General features: G+C 41.3%; 1 gene segment (V, D, J or C); it reads right to left on the bottom strand.

Moving 5' to 3' along the window:
• Positions 1 to 479: 479 nt before the first annotated feature.
• Positions 480 to 1,098, bottom strand: LOC131918988 (T cell receptor alpha variable 22-like). The segment is given in 2 exon segments: positions 480 to 871; positions 1,047 to 1,098. Coding segments are annotated over 2 exon segments (444 nt in total).
• Between the last annotated feature and the right edge of the window lie 10,502 nt (positions 1,099 to 11,600).

Genomic DNA, 11,600 nt, shown 5'->3' on the forward strand with positions numbered 1-11,600 from the left:
ACATCTTCTCTGTAAAGTTAGTTGAATAAGATTCATGTTTGAGTAATTTCTCATGGTTACTATTCTCTTTGTTTTTTTTAAAGATATCAGATCTCTGTCTAGAAAACTTCAAAGCAATGATGAATAAAGTTAAATATATAAAAAGATAACTCAAAATAATGAATTATAAGGTTCAATACATTTAATATTCTCAAAAGTCTTCTATAAATTCAACAAAACAGCACGAAAATTCCAAGCACTATTTTTTTTAATTTTGAATTGAATGGAGACCAGACCACTGTGGGTGGCACCATTCTGTGGGAAAATGTCCTGAGTCACATACATTCTGCTCTCCCAACAGCTTCCCTATTAGCTCTAAGGTGGATATCTATGATTCAGGAGGGAGTAAGTATTGAGAATGGAAGATAAAATCAATTCTTGAACCTTTAAGAACAAAAGTCTACCTGAGGTTAAAACTCTATGTATATAGAAAAGAGATATTAAATCAAGCAGATGTTCTGTGATGAAATTCTGATATCTTCTGACAGGGAAGGCCCACACTCACCCAGCTGAAGGTTTGTGTACTGGCTGCAGGTGTGTGGGGAGCACTGTGCATTCATAGCACAGAAATAAGTGCCTGAGTCTGTGGTCTGAGAGGAGGAAATGTACAAAGAGCTGCGACGTTCCCGAGTGACTGTCGTGGACGTCAGTCTTCCACTCTGCTTTGTTCCAGAAGGATTGGAAAACAGGCTGATGAGGTGTCCCCCAGGACTTTGGTGAAACCACTGCATTTGGGTCACCATGGTGGAAAAGTTGCACTGCAGCTCTGCACTCTCTCCCTCCTGCAGAACCAAGGACACAGGACTCTGCTTCACTTGTTGACCTTTCACCCCTGGTTAGAAACAGAGAAAGAGACACAGATGGGGTCACTGAGCATCCACAGAACCCTGAACACACCCCATGTCCTCTGAGAAGGTGGGAGCTCTGCAGGACTCCTGAGCTGCTTCCCCACCCTCCATGTGCTGACAGAATCCTCTCTGTCCCTGAATGTGGACAGCCAGACTCACAGCAAACCTGGGTGCACAGCAGCCCCAGCAGAGAGCACAGCAGCCTCTTCATGGTGCTTATCTGGCTGCTGGAGACAGAAGCAAGGAACCAAGCCCTGGGCTGTGGTGTCAGGATGGCTGTTGAGTGTCCCTCCTCCTGCCACCAGTCAGCCCCACCCAGGAACCCTGCCAGGCCAGACACTGCAGAGTTCCCTCCCAGCCTCCTGAGCCTGAAGCTCCTCCCAAACCAGACCTGCCTGAGAGTCTGGGTGGAGTGCAGTGGGAGGCAGGGCATTTGAGATGACCCTGGGGTTGTGTGGGGTTAGGGATCCAGGAAGCAGGAGAGGACCAGCCTCTCCCAAGGAGAACAAGCCTCAGTCCCACAGAGCCTGGCACACTCAGAGACAGAACACTAAAAGTTTAACTAGGGAAACAGATGCATGTTCTGACTAAAGACACTTTTCTGGAGCCTGAGGGATGGCTCAGCAGATAAGGGTTCTTGTCCTTCCAGGAGGCCTTAGTTTCTCCCCCAGCATCCACATCAGGTGGCTCACAGAGTCTCTATCTCAAGCTCCAGGGGACATGATGCTCTCTTCTGTCCTCCTCAGAACCCACTAAATCTCCCACCCCCTGAAGAAGCCAGGAAACCAAAGGGGACCATGAGGGCCAGAAGAAAGAGCTTAAGAAAAAGAGATAGGGTAGTAGAACATATGTCAAAGGGGGCATGAGGGACTCTAAGGGGAGAGGGGTGTGGCAGGGTACAGGGAGAAGTAAGGTTTCTATATGTTTATTTTAATCCATGAGAACACTATTTACCTTTTAAAAAGGAGTGTCCTCTAGAGGCCCAAGTGAGAAATAACAGGTTCACAGCTGCAGTGATCTTCCCCCTGTCTTTGCTGACTTCTGAATGTGAATTTCAAGGCTTTCGTCATGCACAGAGGATGCTTAATGCTTTCTAAGTACAAAACTTGTGATTGTTTTTTTTTTAATAAATAGAAAGTTATGAACTGAAATGGGAGAATAAGGTATTTTAGAGTGAGAGAATTACAGCTTCCAACCCTGCATGTCACAGTACTGAACTTCCAGGTAATATGTGCTCAGTCATGCAATAGTAGCCGGATTGCTATGGAATAACAATGCTTTCTGGCAGGATTAGAAGCCGACTCAACAGGAGGGAATTCATGCCTAGTACTGTGATGGCCAAAAATCCCATGTTTCAAGAGGTCATAGGCCCTAGGGGAACTACTGCTGTTATTTTGCTAAAATAATTATGTCAAACTGCCTTCTAAGTCTGTGTTTATACTCACAGATTATAGCTGGGATCAACTTTGGTTGGGGTATGTGTTTCAGGAGGTTTCTATAACAGGTTTTCCATATCGATTTATTCAGAATATCTTTAGTGTTAGTTATCCCTCCCCATATTCCTCCCTCTACCCTGCCTTCTCATCCCCATCCCTTTTAATCCTGCTTGTTTCATTTCCACATTTATGGAACTTTTTTTCCCTCTTTCCCCTTCTTCTGAATACCCTCATCCCTCACAGTCTCTTATTGACACCTAACATCTATGGATATTCCAAATGAAACACACATACTTGAGAAAACACAGTTTGTTTGTTGGGGCTGTGTTATCTTACTCTGGATGACTGTTTCCAGTTCCACTCATTTACCTGAAAATTTCATAATTTCATTTTTCTTATCAGCTGAATAATACCCCACCGTGCAAATATACTACATTTTTACATTTCACTCATCAATTGATGAACATCTAGAATGTTTCCAATTCCCAGTGGTTATGAATAGAACATTAATGAACACAGAAGATCAAGTAGCTCTGTAGAAAGATGCAGAATCTTTTAGTTAATTCCTCAAGACTGGTATAGCTAGATCTTGTTGTAGACCTATTTCAGCATTTGGAGGAATGTCCATACTGATTTCCATATTGTTTGTGCCCATTTCCATTCACATTAACAATGAATAATTTTTCTCCCTCATGTCATCCTCTCAGCTGGTGTTCTGGTCCTCTGATTCTTACAATCTCTTCTGCTCCTCCTCTGTGGTGCTCCCTGAGCCTTAGATGTAGGAATTGCATTGCAGATGAATTAACTGGGACTGGAGACCTCACAACATTTATTCCCTGATTTTTGAGCAGTTGCCTATGACTGTAGTAGTCACTCTCTGCTTAAAAATGGAGCTTCTCTCATGAGGGGTTAGAACTACACCTATCTGTGTGACATGCAGTGGCCATGTAGGAGGAGCTGCAGTAGGCAATGAAGCTTATGGAGAATGGCTCACCAGTGAGCACAGCTAGGATGAGTGTACTCTGGAGAGGCAACGCCCCCTGAGGGGAGGTATATCCATAATGCCTGGTACTTCTGCTGACCCTTCTCCTACTTGCTGCTTTCTTGTCCTTACTGTATTTGTCATGGTATAGATGTTGAGTGGGAGAATCCCACTGTATCTAGTATAGTGAGATTGTTTTATGGGAAAATTCCACTCCTCACTAAGCAGTTTACTTGCAAATTGATATGAATTTCTTTCATGTTTATTATTATAAAACTAAAGAACAAAATATAAGATAAGAACCTGAGACAGTTACCACTGAGGCGACACACCAGCCACCTTCCCTTCTGGCACCCAAAAGGAAGCACCAACTTCCTGTCTGCCTGTTCTCCTCCAGGCCACTCTTTCCCACTCCTTTTGGATCCTCCAAGCTCACTGACCAATTCAGGCCAGCTGAATATAAAGTCCACCTCTTGGACCAAATGCTCCTTTCGATTGGATAGTGGACCAGTGACATTAACAGAATTCCTGTAACATCAGATCATAATGAAAATGATTTTCATAGAGCAATGAAGCTTAGAGATGTGAGCCTGGCTGAAGATGGAAAATTAAAACAAGGAAGTTTCTTGCAGTATTAGACACATGAATTCTGCCTGTGGAAAAACAGTCTCATGATTAAAGAAGGCAATTATGTCCCAACATCCAAGGTTAGGTCTGAGTTCCTTGGTCATGTAGCTTACAGAATTAATCTCAGGTTTTGGTGTGCACTTTGAGAAAACAAAGTTGTGAAAGGAAAGTAAATGACCCTATTGTGTGTTAACAAAAATAGATGGTTAAGAAAAATAGCTAGACCACTTGATTAAGGTTCTGTTGAATCAAATAAAGATAAAAATCTGCTACACTATAACCACAAACTGCAGCCTGCCAATACACAGGAACTAGTGGAAATATACTTGGCTTGCTTAAAACTTAGTTAATCAATAATAAAAGAAACATTGCTTTGAGGTGAAGATATTATGGTTTTAAGATTAATGCAATGGAAAATGTTTAATTACATGTGGGCTTCCAATAAAGTATGTGAAATGTGATCATAATGTGACTTCTTTCTGTGTAAGGATTTTAATTTATTTTGGAAAATACGTAACTTGCAGTTGTGAGGTGGTTTTCTTCTTACATAGAGATTTTTGTCTTAGGTAGTACAAAACAGTTAACAGTAAAATAAAGACAAGAAATTAAGTTTTGCCCCTTCAAATAAGTCTTCTGTGTGTGTTTAGCCTCTGACTTCACATCCACTCCCCAGTTTCTCTGACCTGCTGAAGCTAGACTCTGGTAGTGTACAATTATGAGTATTTAGAATATAGTTAGAAGCTGTGTTGATTTAGGAAAGTGGCTGTAGTAGGTTCTTTTCCAGGGTCGATGACCTCTTCAGCCACGGGTAGTTAACTAGGTTTACAGCATTGGGTCTGAATTCATTGTTATTGAGCAAGCCTTGAATTCAATAAGGGATATTTTAGTTTCCTCAAAGATGAAAGTGTTGCTATTGCACCTGTCCATTGCTGTGTCAGAGGGGCTGTCAGAGTGCAGTTGACTGTAGGGTGTCAGGCTACCAGGAGGCAAACCCCTGATGTATGAATCTCAGATAGGCAAGGCCCCAAGACCACAAACTCCAGAATGTCTTTTGCTTTTGTGCCTTCACGTGTTTGTTGCTGCCATCTTTCTCTGGTATCTGGCATGGTGTGAATGGGGTGTAGGGAGATCTCCACTGCCTGTAATGTAGTGTGATTATCTCATGGAAATACCCCATTGTATTGGGCATTCTTACATGTAGATTATTATGAAGATAATTTCTTCTTAAGCTGTCCTGTCTTATTGATAATAATAATGTTAGTTTAAAAGGAATTTTGATGATAATAAATAAAACAAGAAAGTGTAACACACCTAGAACACATGAATTTCTGTTGAGGAGCCATATAGACTGTAGTTTAGGTTAATGATTAAGAAAAATAATTGAGGCCGGGCGGTGGTGGCGCACGCCTTTAATCCCAGCCCTCGGGAGGCAGAGGCAGGCGGATCTCTGTGGGTTCGAGGCCAGCCTGGTCTCCAAAGCGAGTTCTAGGAAAGGCACAAAGCTACACAGAGAAACCCTGTCTCGAAAAACCAAAAAAAAAAAAAAAAAAAAAAAAAAAAGAAAAGAAAAGAAAAGAAAAATAATTGAGTCACAGTAGCCCAGCTAGCTTAAATTCTATTAATCTTAATGTTGGGAGATGTGTTCACAGATTTTTGGGGGCATCATAGTGGAAACAAAGACTGAAAATAATTTAAAGTTAGACTAAAATGTTTTTGTCAAATAGCTTTGAAGTGAAAAACCCAAGAAGATAATCTAAAGTTTTAGAAAGGCACACAGTTGAATGAGAAATTCATTAAGGTCAGAGAACAAGAACAAAGCAGCCCAATTAGCATTAATTGATGTGCCTTTCTTGCTAGGATTGGTTGATAACCAAAGGTGATGATTAATTACTTATACCCATTTATGCCCTCAGTCTCCTGATTTAAAAAACTATTGATGAGTGAGTACATACCCTAAAGATTTAAAGTAGAGCTGACTGATTCTTTTTCATATGTAAATGTTTAGATTTGTAATTTTTTAAAGATTTTTTTAAAGAATACCTTTCAAGATAAGTAATAAAGTGATCAGACCTTTCTTTGTAACTCCACAATGCCGCCTGACAGTAAAAGAATATCTTGCTTGCTTACACTCTATTAATATATAACAAGTTGCTTGGGTATGAATGTACATAGGTTCTTGGAATAATTTGTTTTTTACCTGTAATATGTAAAATGTTTAATCACGTATGGGATATGGAAAACATGCTATTTTTTTTTACTTGTATTCATTGTAACAATTCACTTGGAAAACAGAATGTAACCATTTTGTAATTTTTATATTGCCTGAAAGATTATGCTGGGGTATATAATCTGTAAGGGAAAGAATAAAGATAGGGTTAAAATGAGTTAGAAGGAAAATATAAAAAATGAAAGAATAAGGAAGAATAAAGACAGAATTAGAGGGAAAACATCTAGAGACACAGACGGGACATTTCCGGATAGAGATAATAGAAGAGAATGTAAAACGTAGAAGGAGAGAATACAAAAGGAAAATAAAGAAAATGTCTGAAGGAAACCATACAATGAGTGTGTGAGTGTCCTTTCCCTACCCCTCAGATAAAAACATCATAGTACTCACTGACTCCATAGATTCAGTTTGATCCCTGCACTGCTGGAGGTTAGTCTCCCAGGCAGCTATACACATCCTTGTAGATATCTTGTCATGGTGGTCATTGTTTTGGTTCATAGTCTTTACACAACTTAGTAGAATTATTTTTTGATTTTTCTCCCTTGAATTCTTACACGGCGCCTTCACATACTGTGATAACTTGTCCTTAGGGGAAGAGTCTTCAGGTGATTTTTAGCTAAGTTCCTCCAAGTCCTATGTCTAAACTATGTGATATCATTAGAAATAGGGTTTTAACTTAAAATTCTGTAAGGGCAACCAAAGGTAATAGCAATAGCATATTTTATTTGGTGGTGACTCTGGAAGCCCCTAACATCTTGAAAAGAGGTTTCCCATGCCTGGCAATGGTATTTTTTACTTAGATTTAGCATTCATATTAGGGTTGACAAGCACTCCTCTGAGAAATTCTGTTCTATGCTGTGGCATTTAAGTAGTTTTTGAAGTTTAAAAATGCTGTAAGACATTCTATTTGCTCCCTAATTGGTGAGATAGCATGTACTACTTTTCTGTTCTTTGTGAACACAAACATGAATCTTTCTTGAGAGATACCAAGGTCTTTGATTTCAGATCTTTCTTCCTTTACAGAGAGATAAATATGAGTGCTAGAGGATTTTACTTTAAACCAGTATTTTGTTCCCAGATTTGAGATGAATCAAAAACTTGGCTTCCTTTCCCCCACTTCAGAAGAATTATCAGAGAACCTAACTCGAATCCCAGGTGAGTGACTACACCATGTCCTCAGGATTTAAGTCCAATGGCAGATGAGAGTGGACATTAAGTGGGGAGGGCTTTCTGGACAGAGTCTTATATAATTAGCCTGATTCCTATGCAGTGTGTAGGACAGGAGAGAAGCTACCTCTTAGTGCACAATCTTCAGAGCTCCCACAGCTCTGTTTCCTGAGCAGCCTCACTAAGTGAAGGCTCTTGGGGAGTGTGGTGATTTTAATGAGAATGGCCCCATAGGCTCCAATATCTGAACATTTCCTCAGTAGGTAGAATGTTTAGGAAGGATCAGGAGGTGTGGCCTGGTTAGAGGTGGTGGGCTTTGGAATCTCAAAGCCAAGCCAGGCCCAAAGCTCCTTCTCTCTGTCCCTTCCTTGTGATCAGATGTAAGTTCTCAGCTACTGCTCCAGGGACATGCCTGCCTGTCTTCTATTATGCTCCCCACCATGATGGTCATGGACTCACCCTCGAAAATGTATCAAGCCACAAATTAAATGCTTTCTTCTATAAGTTGTCTTGGTCATGGCGTTTCTTCACAGCAATTGACAAGTAACTGAGACAGGAGGTTAGGCTGAACTCTCTGTAACATGGACCCAGGAGAAGAAGAATCTAAATTACTTGTGCAGTGAGACTGAAGCAGATTTTTAAAGACTACAGTATGTGTTCCTCCTTGGGTCATACATTTGTGGGGTGAGAACAGAAGATTGTTGGATAATTTAAATCACTAAATTTTGAAAGACATATTGGTAAAGAGAAATTCCATGTCAGGGTTTTCCTGGAGGTGTTTTTCATGAGAGATTCTCCACTTGGGGAGAGAACAGTATTTCTAGGGATCAAAGCCTGAGTTGTCTCTAGCAATGACTTCCATCCTATCCTGTCAGAGTATTTACAGAGTATCCTAGTTTTCTTGGAATTTGATCTGAGATGTGCTGCTGTGTTTCAGGAGGCTGGGTAGACCCCACTTAGAAAAGGCACACAGCCCTCCCTCACAGGCCACTCCCCTCAGCCTCCTGCACCCTGGGTTTGTGTGCAGCTTCCCCTGCAGTCTCTCTCACTGTGTCCCTCAGAGCACAGTAGTACAGGGCAGAGTCTGCCAGCTGCACTGAGGACTTCTGCAGGTGGAAGGAGCTGCTGCTCTTATGGAGAGTGGCCTGGAACCCTTGGTGCTCTGTCCTCTGGTTGTCTGTGAAGCTCTTCAGGAGTAGCTGAGGGGCTTTGTTGAGATATTGCACATACCAGAAAAGGGTAGGTATTGAGGAAGTAGTCTTATAGGTGCAGTTTATCATTACAGGAAATCCCTCTGTGACAGTGATCAGGTCTTCTGTCTGGGTCACTGAGTCTCCTTTACTCCTCCCTGAAAATAAATAAACAAATAAATAGATAAATAAATAAATAAATAAGGAGAATTTTTCTATGTGAGGAAGAACATAAAGCTTCATAGTTGTAAGAAAACGACATTATCAGCACTTAGGGTAAATGAAACTTACTGAGAGTTAAGAGCAGCAGCAGAACCAAGCAGGTGTCAGGAAGCATGTTCATAGGAGAAAATGACACTTGGTTCTTGAGTGCACCAAACTCACAGGGCAAGTCTCCTGCAGGACCTTACTGAAACTCCTCACTCACAAACAAGGACCTTTTTCTGCACAGGGACAGGCTGTCATGTGAAGCCACCACCTGGATGCAAACATTAACCACATCTGAAGAGGCAGCGCCCTCTGCTGATTTCCCTTCAAACTGCACCACAGATGTCTGCACAACATGCTGTGAATAAACCTGAAATCTCACCCAAAGGAGCCAGATCTCAAGTCCCCAACAGAGGCCTGATATCACCAGTGTTACTGGATTATGTGTGTGTTGTGGTATTTTGTGTGCTGAATATGCATAAAATAATATACATACATGTATACACGTATACATGCACCTACCCACTGAAAAAATTTATCTACTTCTCATTTTATTAGTTCTTGGGGAATGTTATGAAATGTATTTTATTGTGTCCATCTGTTCTCTATACTCCTGCTAGATCCATCCACCCTTCCCTACCAACCCAGTCCCCCTCCTTTTAAAACAGACACCTCAAGGTTTGAGTTATAGATTGTCTTTCCCATATACTATTGGATGTTTGGCCTTCAGTGGACGGTGGTCTATGCACCAGGTACTTTATCTAAAGGAAACTTGCTTCTCTCTCCCAGGAGCTACCAACTGTCCCTAGCTCCTTAGCTAAGGGTGGGATGCCCACCTTCCCTCTGTCCTACTGCAATTGCATCTGGCCTGATCCTTTGCAAGTCTTATGTGTGCTGTCAACCTCTGTGAGTCCATGTGTGCAGCTGCCCTGCTGAGTCCATAAAACACTGTCTTCTTGTAGTAATCCCCCAGCTTTGGTTCTCACAGTCTTTCCAACCCCTCTTTCTCAGTGACCTCTGATCTTTGGAGGAGGGTGTGTGATATAGATGTCCTACCTGGGGCTAAGTGTGTCATAGCCTCTTCTTCTCTGAAGCACAGTGAGTTCTGTGAAGCACTGTGACAATCACAATGTGTTGCAGCCAGGCAAAGGGAATGACATAACTTCATTTCAATATTTAAAAATGAAAAAACTGTCCTAAATTGTTTGGAGTGACTTGAAACAAGCTTTCTTGTTTTGTGTTTTTAATGTCTACAGTTGTCTAAGTGTAGTTGGCACTTACCAACTAACAACTGTCAAATTCACTGGAAGGCCTGTGACAAGATGTTGATGGGGCTCCAGGCCCTGTGGCAGGTTTGAGGACAGGCTGCAGTGTGCAGTTGCAGCACAGAAGTACATGGCAGAGTCTCCAGGTCGGGTGTCTGTGATGTGCAGGGAGAAGTGTTTGGCTTTTTTATCCTGTAAAAAGATCAGTCTTTTGTAGCTAGAGTTTTCCTGCTTTGCCCACAGTCAGGACAAATCTCTATCACCCGCCAGTTCTACAGCCGCTCAGACCCAACCAAGTAAACACAGAGACTTATATTGCTTACAAACTGTATGGCCGTGGCAGGCTTCTTGCTAACTGTTCTTACAGCTTAAATTAATCCATTTCCATTAATCTATACCTTGCCACATGGCTCGTGGCTTACCGGGATCTTCACATGCGGCTTGTCATGGTGGTGGCTGGCAGTGTCTCTCCCACCCAGCTTCCTGTTCTCTCAATTCTCCTGTCTGTTAGTCCTGCCTATACTTCCTGCCTGGCCACTGGCCAATCAGTGATTTATTTATTGACCAATCAGCAACACATTTGACATACAGACCATCCCACAGCAGTCTTTGCTCCTGCTTTCTTTCCACAGTTGAACGAATGTCAATAATGAGTTGAGGATGCTCTCCAGGTCCTTGCTTATACCAAGAGAAGTAGTACAATGTACTGTCTGTGTAAGTGCATTTGATGACAGCGCTGGCTCCCTCCTGGACTCTAAGAATGGAAGGATAATAATGAAAGCACAAAGGACACAATCCTCTTTAGACAGACCAAACGTGTGTATGTGAGAGAAAGAGTGTGTGTGTGGTGTCAATCAATATGAAGTCATTGAGAACCAATAGGTACCATTCAATGAGGCATTTTTTTGTGCAAAATGAAAAGCACAAAGGACACAATCCTCTTTAGATAGACCAAAGTGCACTGTGTGGTAGCAGCAATCAGTGAGAGCAGAAATTAATATTGGAAGCAGTATTATAAACAGTAATATAGGGAGGGGAGATAAAGATTCCAGCACCAGAAACTGTCTGGAAATAAACCAACATGACTTTGAGTTAGGGAGCCAAGAAGCAAATAAACATAATGTAAAACACCATTAGCCAAAGGCTGTGAAATCTTGACGGCAACACCTCTGTGTATAATGAATGACTGTGGGTCACATGAATAATCCAACTCAGTCATTCATCCTAGCCAGATCTAAAATATGCTTTTGGCCATTTTATCTTCACCTGCAAATGAAAAGTGTAATTGAGGGGGATCCAGGAAACAACTCTTAAACATATTTTATTTTTGAACACAATTTAAAACTGAAGACCATGTGATCATACCACTGGGGTCTCCTTAGACCATGAGTCTGTTTGGGTAAGGGGCTGTGGAGCATGTACTTCATTATCCCCTCATTAAATATCCTTCCAAACTGAATAATTTATCACCTACATGTTCTACAAAGAATATCTTAATAATTTATCACATTAATATTCCTATTATGATTTATACCTGAATAAATTTAGCTTTGGATAAATTAGATAAATTTATTAAACAACAATCTCAGTATCAGACATGGGAGTTATTGTT

Source organism: Peromyscus eremicus, chromosome 9 (assembly GCF_949786415.1).
Source record: "Peromyscus eremicus chromosome 9, PerEre_H2_v1, whole genome shotgun sequence".
NCBI classification, from domain to species: Eukaryota; Metazoa; Chordata; class Mammalia; order Rodentia; family Cricetidae; genus Peromyscus; species Peromyscus eremicus.